Here is a 22,851-nt window from a genome sequence, read left to right on the forward strand (position 1 = left end):
AAGTAGGAAATGGCATGAAGAGAGAAAAAAGTCAAAATGGGTTCACCATATAGTAAGTTAAACTTGTATTTGTTACAACTGGTATTTCAAATATATTTGAAGTAGTAGGTAATTATCTTCCAAATTAAGATCATGAAGGTGTTCGGATTTTGTTGAATTGTTAGGCAAGAATTTGTATTCTGGTTTGCAGATTACCATGTGGTAATAAATGTCAGTATGAAACACAGGGTTCCATTGATTAACGTTTTAAAAGGGATAACAAGCAGGATAATTGTAAGTAATTACCTGAGAAGCTCTGCTTGATTAGCATGTTGAATGGTTACATTTAGTGTGACTTAGTGCTCATCCAAAATTGTAACCCTTTCCTTAGGAATACTTCGGCGATCATTTATTTTTTGAATACTCATTTGAAGAGATATTTGGGCTGAATTCTTGTTCTCATCACTTAACGAGGGAGGATGAAATAATTTTTCTACTTTGATCTTGCAATTTGAGTATCAGTTAACCCCAGATCAGATACTGTACAGATCCCCATGCAGAATAGAAACTGTTCCAACAATTTACTCGGACTGCATTGCTAAGAAGGTCATTGGCATCTCTTCTCAAGATCCCTTTTAAATATGAGGTCTCCGGAAGACAGCAAAATGCAGATTGCCAGACCAACTGGAAGCGAAGGTACAAATGTTAGTTCCAGGCAGAAATTAATTTTGATTAATTTTCACGGTTGTATTAGTTAGAGAGCTACACTTCTTGTTTCGATATTAATCTGAAAGTTAACTCCCCATTGCTTATATATTCGCTTCAACGCACAAACCCCTTGTACACTAATATTCCTACACCCCTAAATGTGCTCATCACAACTTAATCCCTTCACTGCTTACAAGAGCAGAGTTCTGTCTTTGACTGTTTGTCCTTCTGCCTGCAGTGAACTCCGAGAGAAGATTCAGCCTGAAATTCTGGAACTGGTCAAACAACAGCGGCTAAACCGGCTTTGTGAAGGAACCTGTTTCAGGAAGATCAGTAGCCGGCGGAGACAAGGTAGTCAGCAGTCCGATTTACCAACACCTTCACCTCTACCAGAATAAACACTTTAATTATAGGCAGTGTTTACTGACTCCAGCAATTGTGGGCAACTGCATATGCATGCTCATTGGGAAATGCACAGTTCCAAGCATTGACATCAACATGTAGACTTTTTTGAAGTGAATTTTGCTGTTGGAGAGAGATGCCATACATGGGGAATCCCCAGAGTAAGAAGGGAAGAGGGCCCAAATGACCAGGAGGTGAGGATGAGACAAGGAGTACCCAGTAATGGAGGGAGGGTTGGGGGAGTGATAAGAAGAGTCCAGGAAGGTGTGGCAGAGGTCCATTCCTTGGACCCCACCCCAGCCACCCAAACCCACGCACCCACCCACCCACCATTTCCCCATCCCAGTCTCTCTCCCACTCCACCATCTTGATCTTTTCCCACTCCATGCCATTCTCTTTTCCGCATTTCCTGATCTCTCCCCACATATTCTGATTCTCTCTCTCTCTCTCCAATCTCATTCCCACTCCCATCGCAGTCTTGCCCCCCTCACGCCATCTGCATCCCCCAAAATCTGCACGTGCGCAATTTAAAGTGGCACTTGCGTTGGTGTCAACAAATGCAGCCTTAATTATATACAGGAGTATTGGAAATGCAAATTCTGTACGTTAACATCACAATCAAATAGATCATTCCACTTTTCTAATGTCAAAGTAGCCATGTTAACAAACTTGCCAAAATGTTTTGAGTTATTATTTTGTACTTTAAGAAAACATTTTATTTATTCACTCATGGGCTTTGGGCCAGCATTGATTGACCGTCTCTAATTGCCCAGAGGGTCTGTGGGTCTGGAGGCACATGCAGGCTAGACCAGGTAAGGGTAGCAGTTCCCTTTCCAAAAGGGCATTAATGAACCAGATGGGTTTTTTTTGACAATTAGCAATGCTTTCATGGTCATCATTAGACTCATTTCCAGACTTCTAATGTATTCAAATTCTACCATCTGCCACGGCAGGATTCGGACCATTGTCCCCAGAACATTACCTGTGTCTCTGGATTATCAGTTGAGTGATAATACTACAAGGCTGTCACCTCTCCATTTTTAATGAATTGCTAAGTAATAGGACGGTATATATTTCTATAATTTTATGCAGTATATCATTTTTATTTATTTTTGGGCTTTGAATGACAATGGCAAGGTCAACATATAATGCCTACCCCTAATTTCTCTCAGAAGTAAACAGCCCAGAACAGAGCGAATTTGCTCAGTGTGACTGTGCATATACTGGAGTTGGAAAAATGTGAAGGATGGACCGGAAGTTTCTTCAAGATGTGTAACTGCAGCATTTCTGTTACACGTATTGCATAAGCATATTCATGGATTATAGAATTTTGGGATATTTTATTTCATTGAAGGTGTGATATAAATGCCAGTTCCTTATTTTGTTTTGATGGTATAAAGATAAAATCATCATAGTCCAACTGGGCCATAGGGCTGCTCTCTCATTAGAGAGAGAGAGAGAGAGATGATTGATGATGGTTTAACCACATCACCACATGCCATACATATGACTCAGGGTATATGTTATAAACTGACAGTGGATGATCTTCGCGAAGTTGCTTTTTGTTGACTCCAGGGGTCTGAATCAGTGAAATCAAGGTCTTAGGAGAGTTTGCTGGGGCTACTCCTTATCCTTTATGCACCATGTGCAGAATGAAGCAAGGACCATTAATATTTGCATTGGTTTATGCTTTCCTTTTGCTGTGCCAGTGCGAGGTAGCAAGGACAGCATAACAAGAATGGGAAATCACATTTTGGAAGGTTTTTGTTGATTCAGCCTCAGTAAACGTTTCATAATATTTGGACTGAAGAGTTATCTATATAAGTTCAGCTTTTTTAAAAGCTACATATTTTTGCATGAGTGTTTATATTCATAACAATGAGCTTTTAAAACTAAGTGAGAAGTGACAAAACTATTACTTTTACAGACAAATAATTATTAATTTTACAGATAAATTCTGGTATTGTCGCCTTTCGCCAAACCACAAAGTCTTGCATTATGGAGACCAGGAGGAGAGCCCTCAGGGAGAGGTGCCCCATGAATCTTTACAGGACAAGTGTAAGTGAAGTCAGTTACAGAATCATAGAAACTATTCTCACATGCAATAAACACAGGGAACATGCTTTTGTACATAATGTCTACAGAGTTTTGTTCTTTGTGCATGAGCAAAATGAGCATGAGGGATGGCACAGTAGCTCAGTGGTTAGCACTGCTCCCTCACAGTACCAGGGGACCTGGGTTTGACTCCAGCCTTTCTGTCTGTGTGGAGTTTGTACATTCTCCCTGTGTCTGCGTGGGTTTCCTCAGGGTGCTCTGGTTTCCTCCCACAATCCAAAGATGTGCAGGCCAGATGAATTGGCCATGCTAAATTTCCCAATGTTAGGTGCATTAGTCGGGGGTAAAACGTAGGGGAATCGGTCTGGGTGGGTTACTCTTCGTAGGGTTGATGTGGACTTGTTGGGCCAAAAGGGCCTGTTTCCTTACTGTAAGGATTATAAAAAAATTGTAGTACAGTACGCACCCCCCTCACACACCCCTCCCCCACCTGAGTCGATGTGAAGTAGGAGGAGACCACATTAGCACAGCATTGTGGCAATCTGCCTGACCTTGTTTCATCAATAGCACTATTGCAGAGCTGATACCACTTCAGTATTTATGTATAATTGAATCAAGCTTTTGAAAAGATGTTGGGTAGCTGCTTTCAGGCACATGTTTAGGCTATTATTTTCAGAGCGGCTTTGATCAAGGAGAAATCTGTTACACATACTCAGGAATGAGTGTGGGAATGTACTGATTTCCTTTGAATCAAGTGGCTTGCTAGGCCATTTCAAAGGGCAGTACATGTCAATCACATTACTGCAGGTCTGGAGTCACCTGAAGACCAGACCAGACCAGGTACAGCTGGCACATTTCCTTCCCATTAGTGAACCAGATGGGTTTTTACATTTGCATTCTGTGGTGAGTTTTAAATCTTTATCTCCACACTGTGGGGCAGCACGGTGGCTCAGTGGTTAGCACTGCTGCCTCACAATGCCAGGGACCCTTGTTCAATTCCCGCCTCGGGCAACTGTCTGTGTGGAGTTTGCACATTCTCCCCGTGTCTGCGTGGGTTTCCTCTGGATGCTCCGGTTTCCTCCCGCAGTCCAAAAGATGTGCAGGTTAGGTCAATTGACCACGTTAAATTGCCCGTAATGTTAGGTGTATTAGTCAGGGGTAAATATAGGGGGGTGGGTTTCTCTTCGGAGGGTTGGTGTGGACTTCGGCCCTGTTTCCACACTTTAGGGAATCTAATGTAATCTAACCTGGGCCTCTGAATTCTTTGCCCGTGGATTTAGTCTATATTGTGGTGATAGAAGCAACAAATCTTTTCTTTTATAGTACCAGTGGCTGATATCAAAGCTATTGTGACCGGAAAGGATTGTCCGCACATGAAAGAAAAAGGTGCCCTTAAACAAAATAAGGTAAATATTCATTGTGCACCTCAGAAGGATTCTAGTTTTATGCCAAGATAATTTATGGTTTCATGTTGGTATTAAATGAATGTAAGAATGTATGTACGGAGTATTACAAATGAAAATGCACACCTTTTGAATTAGACATTAACCTAAAGTCCCATCTTCCTCACTTAGGCGGACATAGAATATTTTACTGCACTACTCGAAGTAGTGCAGTTGAGTTATGAATATCCTGGCCTACATTCATCCCTCAACCAAGACCTAAAGCAATAACACAATATGTTGATTTGTTTTACAGTTACTTGCGGGATTTTACTCTGTGTGCAATTGGCACCTGGTTCCTTCTTTGCAGCAATGACTACACTCCAAAACTATCTCTTTGGCTATAAAATGCTTTGGGATGCTCTGGGGTTGTAAAGGCACTATTTAAGCACAAATCTTTCTTTTCTCGGTTTTTGGCATTCACTGCTTTGAAGAGAGAAAGACTTGTTTTGCTCATTTGCTGTCAAATTTGAATATGGTGCACTTTGTTTTCAAGTCTAGAGTGTGTCGGGCTACTGATTAGTGACTGATGGTATAGGATATACAGCATGTCATAGGCCATTCACCCTAACCAGTCATTTATGCTCCACATGAGCCCTCCCCATCTTTTCCCATTTCAATCTATCATAGTAGTCCTCTATTCGCTCCTCCTACTTCTGCTTATCTCCCTTCCCCTTCGCTGCATCCATACAGTTAACTCAATCTCTCCATGTGGTAGGGAGTTCCACATTCTCACTACTCTGACTAATGAAGCTTTTCAGAATTCCCTAATGGATTTTTTAAAATGATTGTCAGTATCAGCCAGACTCTATTTTTGTGGGATTATGACAGGCATTTTGTGAAAATTATTCCATGAATGCCACTACTTTGCAGCCTTTTTTTAAAAAAACTAATCATCAAATAAGTAGGAAGAAGAGGGTGGAAATTATTGAGTGTGTTGAGCTTGGCCTTCTAAAGGTCAGACTCCCATGATCAAGGTATTGATCTAATGTGGATTTACCCAGTAAAACTCAATGGGAGTTCAAGGACATTGGAAATACACTAGAACTTATTGTTCCTCTGCTAAGTATGTAAATTACGGTTTCTGCACTAATGTGTATCAATGTAATTGATTCTGTGGAAATTGAAGAAGTGTTCAGTGCATGGGTTATCTTGAGCAGCACTCCTCTATTTACCTGACTGCCATGTCCTTTGTCTTTGCATTGAATTTCAGCAGATAAAATGAACTTAACCTGCAGCAATAATGATACTCTGCACAGTAATTTTTAGCAGTTCATTATCACCCTGCTCAAATAATCCACAATTAGCGTAATAGGTTTCATTTAAGAAAGGGGAAAAAAAGGCAGGAATTTGCAATTATACACATCATTCTCAATGTCAATTCATTGCAAAGTGTTTACAATCAATGAAGTACAGCAACCCTGTGGCACACAGCAAGCTCCTACAAACAGCAATGTGTTAATGAGCAGGCAATCTGTTTCATTCATCTACTTTGGGCAATACTGTATATATTGGTCAGTTCACTGAGAGAACGCCCCTGGTTCTCTTCAGACTTGTGCCATAACAACTTTTAACTCCAGGTGAGTAGTTTGACTGGACTGGAAAGTACTCTTTTAGTGCACTAGCAGTGTCAGTCTAAATTATTTATTCAAATCTCTTGGGATGGGACTTGAACCCAGAACCTGCTGATTCCAAGGTGGGAGTGCTGCCACCAAGTTACTTAACATGCCCATATGGTACAAAGGCACTCTGTGATGTACATGCATCACCACCTACAGGGAACTGGGACTGTAGAACAAATTAGGCATCTCTTGGCATCAAGCACAGAAGATATTTGTTGGTGGACTATTTCAGCTGCAAATGTGAACCCTTTTCATTAGCTGATGAAAGCGCAGGTCTGCAACTGAATTGCTCTGGCATATTTCTTAACTGAGCATTGCTGAGAAAATTGGATGAAACAATAATCTCGCGTATCGGTCAGGAAACCAGTGAAATTGTATGGAACACTTGTTTTAAATGTTGTCTAAAATTGGCATCAGTAGAGAATAACATCTGGCATCACATAAAACTAGCATTAAATCTGACAGAATTACCACTTGTGAGTGGAAACAATTTACAGACTTGTTGAACATTGGTGTAACAGGGAAAGAACAACTTGGAAAGTGGGAAGAAAATAAGTGCTAAATTTCTGTTCCATCTTAGTTGGCATTCTTGACAAACATAACTTGTAACTAAACCCAAATTCTACATTCTTCCTCTTCTCAACTTCATTCCAAAATGTTAATAATATTTTTTATCATGAATGACCTGGTGAGATTGGGGAAAGATCCCTGATACAGTAATAATGATCTGAAAATCTTAGGGCCTGATTAGCTTGGAAGGTAGAGCATCAGAGTTTAATCTGAGGGTCCAGGGTTCAAGACCCTGTTCGGGCGAAGCATTTTTAAGGGGCAGCAAGGTGGCTAAGTGGTTAGCATTGCTGCCTCACAAACACCAGGGACCCAGGTTCAATTCCAGCCTTGGGCGACTGTGGCGTTTGTACATACTCCACGTGTCTGTGTGGAGTTCCACCAGGTGTTCCAGATTCCTCCTGCAGATTAAGGATGTGTAGGCTAGGTGGCTTAGACAGGGGTAATGCGGGGATAGAGGGTTAGGGTGGGTCTGGGTGCTCAATCAAAGGGTCGGTACAGACTCGATGGGCCAAATGGCCTCTACCTGCACAGTAGGGATTCTATCAAATCTGTACTGAATCTCATGTGTGGATCTCTACCTGCTGTGCTTTCTGTCACCCACGTTCCATCATTACAATTCCCAGATTATATATAAATAAACTCAAAAATAAACTTGTTTGACACAATATGGAAACTGCCAAATTGGATCTTTCTCCAAAGGCAATGAATCCTGAACTGAAACTGCTGTCATGCTGAGCGCAGACAGAGGATTAAAATGAAAATTGGTTGAATGTGTGGAGAATGCACATGAACACCACAGTTTAGGGAACAATGCCTCTCAACTACTGAAGAAGATGAAGGGATGTGGCAACTTTTTGAAACCAATACTGATGAATGGTTTTTATTCGTATATTCAGAATTGAATTGGATACTATAGCATAGTGTAGTAAATCCAGAGAACTGAACTAACAATCCAGCAGTATGAATTTAAATTCCACCTTAGCAAAAAATAGAGCATTTGAAATAAGATGTTTTGTATCAGTCAAAGTGACTGCTTTCTGTCACCCATATTCCTTTGTTACAATTTGCAAATAAATAAATAAACTCAAAAAATTGAGCTCTTAGATTGCAAAATCACATCCAGTTCACTAGTATATTTTTAAGAAGGAAATCTTCCATCCTTACATGGCCTGACTTACATATGATTCCAAGGCTTCCAGACTCACATCTCAAACTGCACTTTAATGTGGCCAAGGAAGTCACTCAACTAGGGATGTGCAATAAAGATAATTGCTGCCAGTGATGGCCACATCTTGAAGTTAATTAAGGGTAAGTGTTTAAAGTGAGATTTAGTAATTGTCAGTTGTGGAATGACAGGAAATATAAATGTGTAAAAGTCCAGAAGAAGATCGGTGATTTAGACTGAAAACTGTTGCATTGGCAGGCTGAGACGTTTTGTCAGTGTTCTGTTCTCCTGCTCTGCTCTTGATCATTTTTTGCTCCAAATATATTTTTTCCTTCAGTAAGTTTGGGTTTTTGATGGATTTTCTTTTAAGCATCCAGTGTGAGGATGGGTAAGGTTGGAATTGTCTAGTCACAGTGCTCCAAGTGCCATGGATAAATGGGCAGATTTGAATGACCTGGTCTTTCCCTGATCACCGTTTAATCCCTTTGTAAATGACTGTGGAGACTTTCAAAGGATGGAGGTGCTTGGGGACTTGGCGAGCTGTTGAACGCTGGTGAGTGACATTAACTGTGGGCTGAATGCCTATTGAGGTTTAAACAAGTTAAGGTTTACATTAGGCAGGGGTCAGAATGCCTGAAATGTTATCCCTGGAGCAGCAGATCTATTTGATGTGGCAGCTATATCGCACTGCTGCTGTCAGGCTTTCTGCCTGGCACATGATGCTGTAGGGGTGATCTCTCCTGAAGTGAAGAAGACGGTTTCTGACAGCTTCAAAAGATGGCAGAGAATGTAAGAAATGATGAAAGGCACTCCACTGCAGAGGCATTTCCATCAAGAGATAACTACAGGCCCCAAATGATTATTTATGTTTAAAAGAATTCCAAATATAAGCCAATTTAAATCAACCACTTTGAAGATTCTGTACATTAAAAAAGAACTTTCACTCGAATTGAACATCCAACCCAGAGGAGGTGGGGGTTAGTGCATTTCATTCAGCTCTCTCTCCATGATTGAAACATTGGTGCTGACAGCAATAAACTGAGATCATAATCACTTGTGATGTTGACTTATCAGAAAAAAACAGAATATTGTCACTTCTCCAAAGTAATATAAAACAGACACCAATGAACTTATTAAAGTATGCTCAGGAGACCAGTCTGTCAACTGCTAGTAAAGACTGAAGATTTGTTGGTCTACTGCTTGAGAAAGCAGTGTATGTCATTATTGCTGTGAGTCAGGTTGTGTAGCATCTAAAACTGTTCAATCCCTGTCCATTGCAACTCTCGGATCTGAGCTGGTTTTGATTTGCTTCACAATATTCTGCTGCAGAAATGCTACTCACATGGCTTGCAAAACAACAAATGGCCAATATATGAGGCCCCAGGCTGGTTAGCATTCAGTAAGTACATGCACCTTTTGGGAAAGTCAATAAATGTGATGATGTGAACACCAAATTGAGCGTTTCTGATCAGGGGCCATTACATGTTTTAAATGCACTGTAATATTGATTTTTCTAATCAACCTGTTCAGGGATGTGATTTACACAACTCTGAAATAGGTGAGACTTGAACTTGGGTCTCCAGGCTCAGAGGCATGAACACTACCCTGTGTACCACAAGAACCCTCAATTCACATTTTCTAAGCACAATTAGCTTTCCAATTTCAATTCCCAGAAAGCAAAGCAATTTTGGTCATTACTATTTTACTTTATTCATGCCTGGACTATGGGCATCTCTGTCAGAGGTAATAATTATTGCCTATCATGAGAACTCATAAAGACTGGCTATATCCATTTCTGTAGTATTGCCCCTGTCCACTACTGCCTGCACTCATCTGCTGCTGAAACTCTTTCTGTTGCTTTTGTCACCTCAGGACTCAATATTCCTGTCAATTTCCCATAATGCACTGCCCTTAAACTTGCAGTCATTCAAAACTACTGTCCAGACCCTAACTTGCATTATTTGCTCCTGATCTGTTAACACATCCATTTTAGAATTTTCATCCTTGTATTTGAATTTCTTTGTCGTTCTTTCCTTCACCTGCAGCCTCTGAGATAATTATGCATCCCCAATTCAGGTCTTCAGTGCATCCCTAATTTTCATAGTTCTACCTTTATTAGTAATTAGATCCACAGCTCTGCAATTCCTTCCCTAAATATCTCCAAGACTCCATTTTCTCCACTCTCTATTACTCTGCGTCCTCCTTTCAGTGAGTCTTTAAAATCCTACTTTATTTGTAAGGCAAACTGTGTGAAACATTTGATTATATTTACATTGCTGTATAAGTATAAACTGTGGTTGAATGTGGCATTCAGAAAAAAATGGTTGTCTCTTCCCTTGTACGTCATGCCCTTTGTTTGACTGATTGCTCATGTTGTTCTGGTCTCCACAGGAAGTGTTAGAACTCGCCTTCTCTATACTATATGACCCAGATGATTCTTTGAATTTCATTGCTCCTGACAAGCATGAAGTAAGTGTAACACCTTCCTTCCATTAACGTTATTTTTAACGTGCTTTCTCAACAGTTTTTACTTGATGGAGAAACTGTTGCAATCTTTGAAGAATTACCCATTAATATTTTATTTAATGGCACTTCATAACGAAAAGCCAGGAATATTTTTGAATGAAGACCTGGCTGCCAAAATTTCTTCTAATATAATAAAGTCAATACATTTTATAGTCAGCCTGTTCAGTACTTTCTCTTCATATTTGATTTTTAATGTGCACCATTTAAATAATGTTGATACTTGCTTCATTTTTTTTAGATTATAATACACATTCCAATCAGGTGCTTGATGATGCTGTTGCTACTCAGTAGGTTTGTAGAAATATAAGGTCAAGGAAAATAGGACAAAATGGCACGTATTTGATAGTGCATGATACTATTATCTTAATTGATGCTTATTGTCAATATGTAACCCCTTTCTTCTTTAGAACCAGAAGTGTCAGGACTGTAAGCTTGACACTTGAGAATTTAATACAAACTTTCCGGCTGCACAGCCAATGCAGTTTTCCCACTTTGTCTGTAGCCTAAATGACAGTGAAGTGTGCGCCATATCTAGACATATTAATGATTACTCAAACTTTCATGGTCCAACTAAGGGATTAAACATATACATCTCAGGAGGTGTCAAACCTTGTTTTTGCACAACACTTCAATTATTATGCTTGAGAGCGACAAGCTTTAATCCAAAACACAAATTTTAAAGTTAATTACTTGAGCATGAGGGAAGAGCAAGTTAAGTTTAATTACATAAATAAACCAAGAGTTATGGTGAAAAGTCAACAGTGGACCGTGTTTAAAGACATTATTTAAAATGTCCATCAAACATAAATTCCGTTAAAAAACATTTAGTGAGAAAGGTTCATTCATGTTTTGGTGGGGAGATTGAAGGTTGTTACAGATTTTAAAAAATTTTACAACCCCTACAGTGTGGAAGCAGACCATTCAGCCCATCAAGTCCACACCACCTCGCCAAAGCGTATCCCACCCAAATTCAACCCCGCTACCCTATATCTGCAACTCTGCATTTCCCATGGTTAATCCACCTAGGCTGCATAGCATGGTCAATCCACCTAACCTGAACATCTTTGGACTGTGGGAGGAAACCTATGCAAACACAGGGTGCATGTGCAAACTCTATAGAGACAGATTCCCAAGGCTGGAATCGAACCTGAGTCCCTGGTGCTGAGAGTCAGAAATGCTAACCACTGAGCCACCATGCCACCAAAAAGCATGTATTATTGGGAAGGGTAATTATTAAGCCAGTATTAAAACACTGGGAGACTTTTGGAAATAGCAGAGGTCAGCCAAAATGTGGGGTATAAAAGGAGAAAAATAGAATGAGAATAAGGTAAGCAAGAATATCAAAACAGATTGTGAGAACTTTTACAAGTATACAAAACAAAGGAGAGTAACTAAGGTAAATGTTGGTGTCTTAGAGGTAGGGCCAGGAGAAAATATCATCAGGAATGAATAAGTGGCAGAGTGTATGGACGAGGTCAGAGCCCCCTCAAAATGTTTTGAGAAGGTAGCGCAGACCCCAATTTTTTATTTTCCAAGATAGTCCAAGAGTGATGCAACTGGTCAAACCACTCAGCTTTAAACAAAACAGAATTTATTTAAACATTACGGATGAAACACGAACAGAAGAAAACAGAATTTAGAATAACTTATTTAATAATCCAACTGACATGATATCGGAACTTAACGAAGCTGTTCCAATCCTGCAACATCCCATAAACACATCCCTTGGTAAATGATAAATTCAAACACAGGTTCTTACAGGGAGGACAGTTTTCAGAGAGAAAGTTCAAGCCAAGACCTCTGTTGAAGCATGGAACCTCTCTTCCCTGTAACTGCTTCTCTAGGTCCCCAACAGTTCTCTGACTGCCTGCTAGAACTAACCAAAGTGGGAAAAAAAAACCTTACCTGGGAGAACTGGCTACTCCCCTGTTGTTATTCAACAAAACCAATACAGACAAATCAGCACCTCTGCCTTTACGACGCCTCTTGAAAAAAACCCAAGGACAATATAACCTTGTTAAGGGGGCAGCCTCATCACAAGAGTCATCATGCTATAGGCAAAACTTTCTCCTTCCTTGAGTGGTGAGAAGGGGAAAAATGGGGGAGGTACTTGCCCAAGAAAGATACCTCCTTCTCTCCACCTCGGAAATTAATTTCTGGATGAGAAGGTCCAGTCAAAAACTTTAAGATTTTTAAGAAGTCAATCAACACACAAGTAAAGACCTCAATCATCACCATCTTGTTTTGCTACTGTACTGGCAGGTGAGAAAAGTGGTTGACTTTTGACTGGGTAGGAGAAAGTGAGGACGGCAGATGCTGGAGATCAGAGCTGAAAATGTGTTGCTGGAAGAAGGGCTTATGCCCAAAACGTCAATTCTCCTGTTCCTTCGATGCTGCCTGACCTTCTGCGCTTTTCCAGCAACACATTTTCAGTTTTGACTGGATAGCCAGAGTGACCAGCCTGCTAGCAAAAAGAGGCAGTGGGTCAGATGAGGGACAAGTGTGTGGCCTCAGTAAGCCACCCATCTGCTGTTACCTCTAGCACCATGACCCCCACCACATGAGAAGGAAAAGAAAAAGATCTAACTTCTCACTGTTGGATGCCCTGAGGAGTAGGCCCTTCTGATGGTCTGTATAACATAGAAGCTGCCTATCTCTGATTGAAAGCTTCTGGGGAAGGAAGCGCCACTGTTGAGGACTGCAATTCATTAAGATTCTGTCCGAAGCTCACTAGTCAGCTCGTAACAAGCTGATGGATGTGTGATTGGTCTGCCATTGAATTTCAAACAGGGAAAATTGTGCCTTTTGTGTTTGTCTTTGTTGTAGGAAACACAGATTTCATATTGATCATATAAGGAACTACTAAGAGAGGCTACTAAGAGTAAAGTTATTTATATCAGCTGAGAAGAAGTGTTGGGCAAACCTCATGGACTTAAAGATGAAATATCCTTAGGACTTGATAGTCTATGTCCTAGAGTCAGAGAGAGTGCATGCACAGGTAATGACTTCCCAGAATTGCCTGGATTACAGAACAATCTCAACTGATTGCAAGCTAACAACTGAAACACCATTTATTCCTGCTCGGGGGAAAAGAGAAAACAGGGAACTGCAAGCCAAATACCCTGCCATCAGTTGTTGGCAGAATGCTGTAACTTATTGTTGAATTCTTAGCAGTGCACTGAGAAGATCAGTGCCAGCCTGGTTTTGCAAGTATAAATTCTGTTTAACCAATTTATTTGGGTTTTCTGAGGATGTAAATGGTACAATGGTTCAGGTGGGGCTGTAGCTGTAGCACACTTGGATTTCCAAAAGGCATTCAGTAAGGTATCACACAAAAGGTTAATAGACAAGGTAAGAGCTCACGCAGATGAGGACATTATGTAAGTATGGATGGAGGATTAGTAAATGAACTGAAAACAAAAGTGGGAGTTAGAAGGGCATTTTGGAGTTAACAGATGGATGCTCCATCATTGTGTATATTCATAGATGAGACAGATTGATTGATAGAGTCTGAGAAGTCAAAGGATAGGAGCAACAACTAGGAAAGTGAGGTAGAGGCAGAATATCAGCAATGATTCTTTTATGTAGTGCTATGATCTGAAGGAGCTGATAGTGTTTTTTCTCCATTCATTTGTGGGATGTGGGTGTTGCTGGCTGGCCAGCATTTATTGCCTGCCCCTACTTTCCCTTGAGCTGCCTTCTTAAACTGCTGCAGTCAGCCTGTTGTGGGTTGACCCACAATGCCATTAGGGAGACAATTCCAGGAATTTTACCCTATGACAGTGAGGAAACAGGAATACTTTTCCCAGTGAGGATGATGAATGACTTGGAGGGAAACTTGAAGATGGTGGTGTTCCCATTTATCAGCTGCTCTTGTCCTTGTAGATGGAAGTGATCGTGGGTTTAGAAGGCATTGTCTAAGAAACTAGAGTGAATTTCTGCAGCGCATCTTGTAGATACAGGTCATTCTGCTATAACGCACATTTCATCAGCATGAATTGGCTATAATGTGATTGACGAATTGTGATTTGGAGATGCCGGTGTTGGACTGGGGTGTACAAAATTAAAAATCACACAACATCAGGTTATAGTCCAACAGGTTTAATTGGAAGCACACTAGCTTTCGGAGTGACACTCCTTCATCAGGTGATAGTGGAGGGCTCAATCGTAACACAGAATTTATCGATATGTGTGCAATGTTCTTGGAGATCCTCTCCACTTTAAGCCGGTGGTTAGTGGTGTTGATAGTAGTCATGATTTGGAGATGCCGGTGTTGGACTGGGGTGTACAAAGTTAAAAATCACACGAATTGTGGACATTGTTTGGATAACACAAACTTTCTACTGAATGGGTATAGCAATTTTCTATGGCGTGTTTTGTGTAGCATCAGGTTGTAGAGGAACACAACTGTTGGCGTTATAGCAGAACAACTTATAGTACACACTGCTGCTACTTAGTGTCTGTGGTGGAGGGAATGGTGCTTGTGGATGTATTGCCAATCAGGCAGACTGCTTTGTCCTGGATGGCATCAAGTTTCTTGATTATTGAGGGGCTGCACTTATCCAGGCAAATTCTTGAACATACTACATTTGTTGCTATACAGTATAATAAAATTCAACTAGTCACCAAGGTGAATCATCTCAATGGTGCTCAGTGTTGAATTGCATAAGGTATTAGTTGTTTGCTGTGCATTCTGATGCATGATGTTACCGGGCTATTGATTGATAAGTGAGAGAACAGAACACCCAGTGTAAAAATTGTCCTGGGGAATCATCAGAAGCATATTAATGTATGAAGTAAATTAAATATTGCTTCACTTTGTGCAATGAAATCCAATCAGGATCTGTTTGGACTTCTCAAGGTTGTGAGGTTTTTACAATGTGTGTATAGTTCAGGACCTCCAGTTATATATTAACCCTGCAAGCAGTTGTTTTGCATAAACTAAACAGCACATTCATCATTTTTATGCATTTATTTGAATTTCATTGCTCTGGGTATATGATGCCTAAAACCAATACAATTCAGCATGACAATACCAGAACATTAATACTAAATAAAAAACAATGAAGACTACAACAAATCAGAATCAGCAGGTTATAAAGTGAAATAGATTTGCCAGTCACAGTTGTCCTTTGAACAGATCAAACTCATGAATGAGATGTGGTGAACTTGGTATAGCTTTCATCTTCAGGTGAATTCAAAGAACAGACAATATCATAAGGACACAATATGGATTTTGAAAAGAACACCTGTGGTGTAATATGATAAATACTGGTAACCTTTTCCATGTCTCACGGATTTTATTTTTGTCAAAACATTTGTCTTTGCTCAGTGAGCAGAAACGGTAAGTGTTACTGAATTCAGAGTGCAAGGAAGCCAAGCTCACCCCCATGGATTCTGTCACCAACTCAGTGCATTAGTAATCTCACCGTGACATTTGCAAGTGCTAATTCATCTACCTCACACCATCAGCCTTCCATAAGATACAGGAGCAGAGCTAGACCACTTGCTCCATTCAATCACGGCTGATATGTTTCTCAATCCCATTGTCCTGCCCTCTTCCGTCTTGATCCCCTTACTAATCAAGGACCTATCAATCTCTGTCATAAATACACTCAATGATCTGGCCTTTACAGCTTTCTGTGGTAATGAGTTCCACAGATTAACCACTTTCTGGCTGAAGCAATTCCTCCTCATTTAAGTTCTAAAGGGTCATTCTTCATTCTGAGGCTGAGTCCCTCAGATCCTAATCTCTCCTACATTTCCCCAAGTACACTCTATCCAGGCCTGTCAGTATTCCATACGCTTCCATCAGGTCCCTCCTCATCCTTCTAAACGCAGAGTACAGACCCAGATTCCTCAAACTGCTGCTCGTATGACAAGCCCTTCGTTCCCAGGATCATTCTCGTAAATCTCCTCTGGACCCCTTCAAGGCCAGCACATCGTTCCTTAGATACAGGGCCCAAAACTGGTCACAGTATTCTAAATGTAGTCTGACCGGAGCCTTATACCACCTCAGCAGTACATCCCTGCTCTTGTATTCTCGCCCTGTTGAAATTAATGTTAGCGTTGCATTTGCCTTCCTAACTGCCAACTGAACCTGCATGTTATCCTTAAGAGAATCCTGAACTAGGATTCCCAATTCCCTTATGCTTCAGTTTTCTAAATCCTTTCCCCAATAAGAAAATAGTTTTTGGCTCTATTATTTTACCAAAGTGCATTATCTTCACTTTCCCACATTGTATTCCATCTGCCACTTCTTTGTCCACTCTTGTAGCCTGTCCAAATCCTTCTGCAGCAGTCTCCCTGATTCCTCAACACTACCTGTCCTGCACCTATCTTTGTGTCATCTAGTACCCATAAAGGTGTCATCAACACTTGCTAATTAAAGAACTTTTAACCAGCCAGGCAAAAAAATGTTAACAGATGATGCAGTTCAAGGTATGTTCCACCTTCAAAGTAGCACCAATCTAGAGACTAATTTCAGCCCCAGGAATGGATGAGTTGGCATTGGGAGGGAAGTATGCATTTTAAAAGATTCAAACCTGACTTCAACCTGCCTACAAAATACTCCAATTTAAAAACATAGAAACTAGGAGCAGGAGTAGGACATTCAGCCCTCTGCCATTCAGTGAGACTGTGGCCGATCATCCAACTCGTTATTCTGTTCCCAGTTTCTCTCCATGCCTTTTGATCCCTTTAGCCCTAAGAACTAAATTTAAATCCTCTTGAAAGCTTTAAGGTTTTGGATTTGACTACTTTCTGTGGCAAGGAATTTCACACCACTCTGGGTGAAGAAATTTCTCCTCATCTCAGTCCTAAATCCCCTACTGTTTATCTTTAGACTCTGGCCCCTAGCTCCAGACTCCCCAGTCATTGGGAACATCCTTCTCTTTTGCCATAACTTGACTGTATATGGTGTTGCTCGCACTGAGTTGATTTTGTTTTCTTGTATATTTATTCGTGCATCTTCCCTTATTGTGCTTTGACTTCTATTCCATGACTTTGGCCAAAGGTGAAGCCTTCACTCACAGCACTAGCATCTCCACAAACACACACAACCCCAACCCCTCCCCCAGGGAAGTTGGTCCTGTTTGCCTCAGATGTGACACCATTTTGAGCAATTTTGGGCCCCATACCTCAGGAAAGATGTACTGGGTCTGCAGCGGAACCAGAGGAGGTTAATGAGAATGATCCCAGGATTAAAGACTTAACATATGAGGAACGTTTGAGGACTCTGGAACTATACTTGTTATAGTTTAGAAGGATGAGAGGGGACCTGACTGAAACTTACAGAATACTGAATGACAGAGTGGACATTGGGAAGATGTTTCCATTGGCAGGAAGACCTGTGGGCACAGCCTTAGAGTAAAGGCAATATTTTTTAGAATGCAGATAAGGAAAAACCTCTTTAGCCAGAGAGTGGTGAATCTGGGGAATTCATTGCCACAGAAAGCTGTGGAGGCCAGGTCATTGAGTATATTTAAGACTGAGATAGATAAGGTCTTCACTGTCAAGAGGATCAAAGGTTACTGGGAAAAAGCAGGAAAATGGATTTGAGAAACCTATCAGCCATGATTGAATGGTGGAGTTGCTCGATGGGCCGAATGGCCTAATTTCTGCTCCTATGTCTTATGGTCTTATCAGACTGGTAAAGGTCCCAGGAATCTGAAGCCCTCCCTCCTGCACCAACTCCTTAGCCAATAGACTGAAATAAGAAGTTTCTTCATTCAGCAAGTGGTGAATCTTTGAAATTCTGTGCAACACAGTGATGAGAAAGCTCAGTCATTCATTAATTTTAAGATAACGATTGAAAGAGTTCTAGATACTACTGACATCAAGGCAAATGAGGATAGCACAGAAAATTATGTTGAAGTAGATGAGGCATGGACTAAAATGGGAAAACAGGCTTAAATGTCTGAGTGTCCTAGGCCTATTTCTCTGTTTCTAACCAGACCATGCTTTGTTTAAACCTCCAACTGTTTCTTTTCGTCTAAATCTATAATCATAACTAGATATCGTCTTCTTCCTCAAGTCCCAGTAGGTAATGAAAACTTCTTAGTATGTGTCGAAACATAGCATTCCAGATATTTGAGCTTAACTTATCATCCGCCCCACACACCCTGCTCAAAAAAAGTAGTTAATGGAGCCTTGGAACCCCTTCTTAAATGAGTGATACAAATCCCTCATTCTAACCTTCTGAAGTGATATTTGTGGTAATTTAGCATGTCTCCATAAAACAGCCTATCACTGACTCTTCACTCAAGTGTGCTTCCATATGCCTTTAGCGCACATTTCGCCGTGTAAGTAAATCAGCATAAGCTTTCCAGTGACTAACACTAATAGTGCTTAAAGCCAGTATGTTTTCAAGTTATTCACTCTACACCAATTCTAAAACCACAATTATAGCTTGAATATGTTTCCAATTATAGTAGATAATTCTCTGTGATATATCACACCCAGTGCCACCTTGGTGGTATGAGTAGATCACTTCCCTGTGTTTCATTGGACTATTGAGTTGGCTGCAGATCTCCAGATTTTAAAAGGATTGCCTTGCACATTTCCCAGCTTTATTTCAAGAAGATGCAAGAGTAAAAGTGATGGTTCAAAGCCATAATTAAGGTTTAAATTCATGATATTGCAGGATAGACAGCATTATTTTTATAAGTAAGTTTATCATGTCTTAGCAATGACAGTCACTAAGGTAACTGCAACATTAATTGGTTATCTGGATAAAACTACTTGGCCCTTTCAAGTTGGGCATAAGCCATATCATCATCTCCACAATGTACTGTGCTGGGGCTCTCTGCTGTCGGGTTTCTCTTAAAACTGAAACAAACTCTTCAGGATGCATGAAGAAGGAATGATCAAAAGTTGTAACTTTTATATTATTAAAAGTGTGGAGATGGCATTTTGGGCTTTGCACCGGTAGCTCCCACATAGTGATTTTCTCTGATAGCTTAGAGATGACAGGTAAGAGAGGCCAGGACAGAGGAATAAATATAGGTATGCCATTCTGGGAAGCTGTTGGGTACTGGGTACGCCTTTCACCTACTGTCTTTTAATTCAGAGCAACTAAACTTGAGAGAAAGAAGATGAGAGGGAGCATTAATGCCAAATTGTGTTCATTTTGACATTTGAAAGACTAACTTGAAGATTACAAGTGATTAATTTTGTCATCTTTTTGTTAGGATGTCATGAAATAGCAATACTTAGCCATTGCTGTGTGGGGTCATCAAGTAAATATCTGTCAGTTTATTAGTCAGGGAGTGAGCACCATCTTGTTTATTTACTATTAACTAGTAAATGTTACATTATGGGAAGTGATAGAACTGAGTCAACTTCTGATTTCCTTCACTGTGATTGGTCCAATATTGAGGCAATCCAGAAAATAGGTTAGATCAAAAAAAGCCTTGCTCTCCCTGCCCAAAAAGGGAAAATCTGTTTATAAATAACACTAAAAGTACTTCATTATCAGAAAAATAAAGTACTCTCCTAACAAGTAGCCTTGAACAAACTGTGGCACACCCATTATCCTCTGCCCAATTATGTACTCCCTGAATTTTAGTAAACAGCAAACTCACCATCTCGTCAAATTAATATTTACAGTCAGATTTCAGACATTGACGGATGATTGCTGTAAGAATATGACATCACGGAAGAAACAGCATGAAAAGCTGTTTTCACCACAGCCAACCCATTTTCACCTCCTTATTGTCCCCACGGTCAGCTTTTCCCCTTTCCTGGTTTGCAATCAACAATCCCTTTATCTGCCTAATTCTCTCTCTCTCTCTCTCTCTCTCTCTGTCTCTCTCAGATTTGTCATCATCTCTTTGCTCATTCCTCCTCCCCACTCACTGTTATCAGCATAAATACCACTTTTTTCTAGTTAACATCAGTTCTGAAGAAGAGTCACTGGATTCAAAACCTTCACTCTGCTTTCATTCTGCAGATACTGCCAGATCTGCTGTGTTTCTCCAGCAATTTCCTCTTTTGTTTCAGATTTTCAGCATCTGCAGTTCTTTGTTTTCTGATACCATAAGTGTACAGGTTATAACTATCAGTAAATATCAAACAGAGTGGGATTCTTTTCTCTCGAAAAGTGAAGTCTAAGGGTTGACCAACAGAGGTCTTTAAGAATATAGGAAGGGTTGATTGAAAAGTTACAAATAGGAGGATATACAAATAGATGAAAGAGAATGGGAGAAAACATATACCAGCACAGACTAGCCGGTCAAATGATTTGTTTCTATGCTGTAAATTCAACATAAGCCATTCCTTATAATCATAGTTATCCTACTCTGATTTGTTTTCCCATGGAAATTGTAACATGTTTAATATTGATTCACATTTTCTTACTCAGTAAAAACTAAAACTAATAATGCAGGCCACTTGAAGGATGTAGAATTGCTTATACTATGAACACTAATGAATTTGTGACAGATGCAGAGAATGAGGCTGCACTGTGAATTTGATAAGTAAGTTGGTATTGATTCTGAAGCTTTTTTGTAGACCTTCTGACAAGATTCTTAAAAAGAGCCAGTACTGAAAAGACAGCAGACTCAAACTGATATGTAAAGGAGGTTGAATGTTTTCAACACCGTCATTTTCTCTTTTCTAGTACTGTGTGTGGACAGATGGACTGAATGCTCTACTTGGGAAGGAGATGATGAGCGAGCTGACAAAGAATGACCTCGACACACTCCTCAGCATGGAGATGAAGCTTCGCCTTCTCGACCTAGAGAATATTAAAATTCCGGAAGCCCCACCTCCGATCCCCAAGGAGCCAAGCAACTATGACTTTGTTTATGACTGTAACTAGACAGGGTCACAGCTGTGAGAGTAAACTGGAACCAGCAGTAACTGGAGCTATCATCTTCCCCTATTGTTCTCTCTGTTATCTATATATCTTCCTGTTACCTTTTGGCTTCTGCTAATCTTTAACTAGACCAAGTTGTTTTCTAATTTCTGGGCATTATTTGGTGGAAAAACCCTTGTATTTCTGTGCCACTGCAAGTAGTGACCCAGCTGCAGTGTTACCTTCACTGGGAATGGGACCATTTCTCAGACATTCTCACGTTGCAACTTGTTGCAAATTATATTTTTGCCAAAAGTTTGTTGTGGCAGGACTTCATGAGAATGCACATCACTCTTTCTCATCAGAGTGGTGAAAGGCATCAGGGGTATAATGAGAGGAGACAGATCATGCGTGTATGTGTTTATATGTGTATAAACCCTTGTGCACATGTTTATAAAAAATGGAAAATCAGCCTGTGTTCATTCAGGAAGCTAGAAATCAGTTTGATCTAGGGCTATTAATATCTCAATTTGCATTCCCTTTAAGGTCTGACCTTCCAGCCACACATTTTGCTTGATAGTAAAATGTATATTATGATGCCAGTAATGTCAGAGCTCATTAATGTGTACCATACTTAAAAGTAAAGAGTAAATTTGTATCAGACTAAACATATGGTCATGGCTTTGGCTCTGTGTAGAGGAAGATACTGGATTCTGTATTACATAGTGATGATTCGTGAAATATGCCAAGCAGCCAGTATTATGTCACTGTTGTGTCATTATGATGTTAGAGAATAATTTACCAGGAAACATTTTATATATGTAAAAAAACTGTTTTACCATTTTTAGCCTCTTACATATATATTTAATGGAAAATGCACATCTGTGTATTGTTGAAGTGTTTCTTTATCACATTGAGATATCTTAAGTAAATGTCCTTGAGATTATGCAGTTTACAATAAAATAAGATTTATTACCTGAATTTATGCTCTCTCGTCATAATGAAACTATTGAATTTACTTGGATGTTGCATGAGCAGCAGTGTGTTTTGGAAACACAAGGGTAGATTTTATATTTCAAGTGTAAAATATTTTTGAAATCAGAATCACATCAGGCCCCGCTGGATTTTCCATTTGTCCATCTGACTTTATGATATCTACCCTTAAAGGTGAAAAGTAGCATGCTATTTTCTAGTTTCTGTGCATTATATGGTAGAGTCTTCAGCCATCCATCGTTCAGAAGTTCGCAAGATACCAGTCGGTAAGCATGCAAAGACCAAATGTGCACTTGAATAAGGATGAACAAAGATTCTGCACCTATGTCTGCAGCTTACACAATAACATCCCACCATTCACTTTGTTGCCTTTTACAAATACACCTTGCCCAATGCAGTTCAATGTTCACTTGTCATTTTTGGGAATAAAATTCTAGGGAGTGGTGAATGTGAAAAATAAAAACCCACCTAAATGAATTTTAGAAAAAGACTAAAATGTGTTTAGAAATGTCAGATCTCATAGACCATAGAAGGGGTTTCAGAGCTCTGAGGTGGGGTTATGACAGGTCATGGTTACCATTAACTCTAGTG

General features: G+C 40.1%; 1 protein-coding gene across 14 annotated transcripts in view; it reads left to right on the top strand.

Moving 5' to 3' along the window:
• elmo1 (engulfment and cell motility 1 (ced-12 homolog, C. elegans)) overlaps nt 1–22,248 on the top strand; it is a 281,631-nt gene extending 259,383 nt beyond the window's left edge. For all 14 annotated transcript variants that reach the window (XM_072560697.1, XM_072560695.1, XM_072560693.1 and 11 more), the window contains 5 exons: nt 926–1,038; nt 3,040–3,147; nt 4,468–4,550; nt 10,335–10,412; nt 21,091–22,248. In XM_072560697.1, coding sequence (XP_072416798.1) covers nt 926–1,038; nt 3,040–3,147; nt 4,468–4,550; nt 10,335–10,412; nt 21,091–21,291 — 583 coding nt within the window. In that variant the 3' untranslated portion in view covers nt 21,292–22,248. The remainder of the gene's footprint in view (nt 1–925; nt 1,039–3,039; nt 3,148–4,467; nt 4,551–10,334; nt 10,413–21,090) is intronic.
• The last annotated feature ends 603 nt before the right edge of the window (nt 22,249–22,851 follow it).

The sequence above is a fragment of the Chiloscyllium punctatum genome, chromosome 41 (genome assembly GCF_047496795.1).
Source record: "Chiloscyllium punctatum isolate Juve2018m chromosome 41, sChiPun1.3, whole genome shotgun sequence".
Taxonomy (NCBI): domain Eukaryota; kingdom Metazoa; phylum Chordata; class Chondrichthyes; order Orectolobiformes; family Hemiscylliidae; genus Chiloscyllium; species Chiloscyllium punctatum.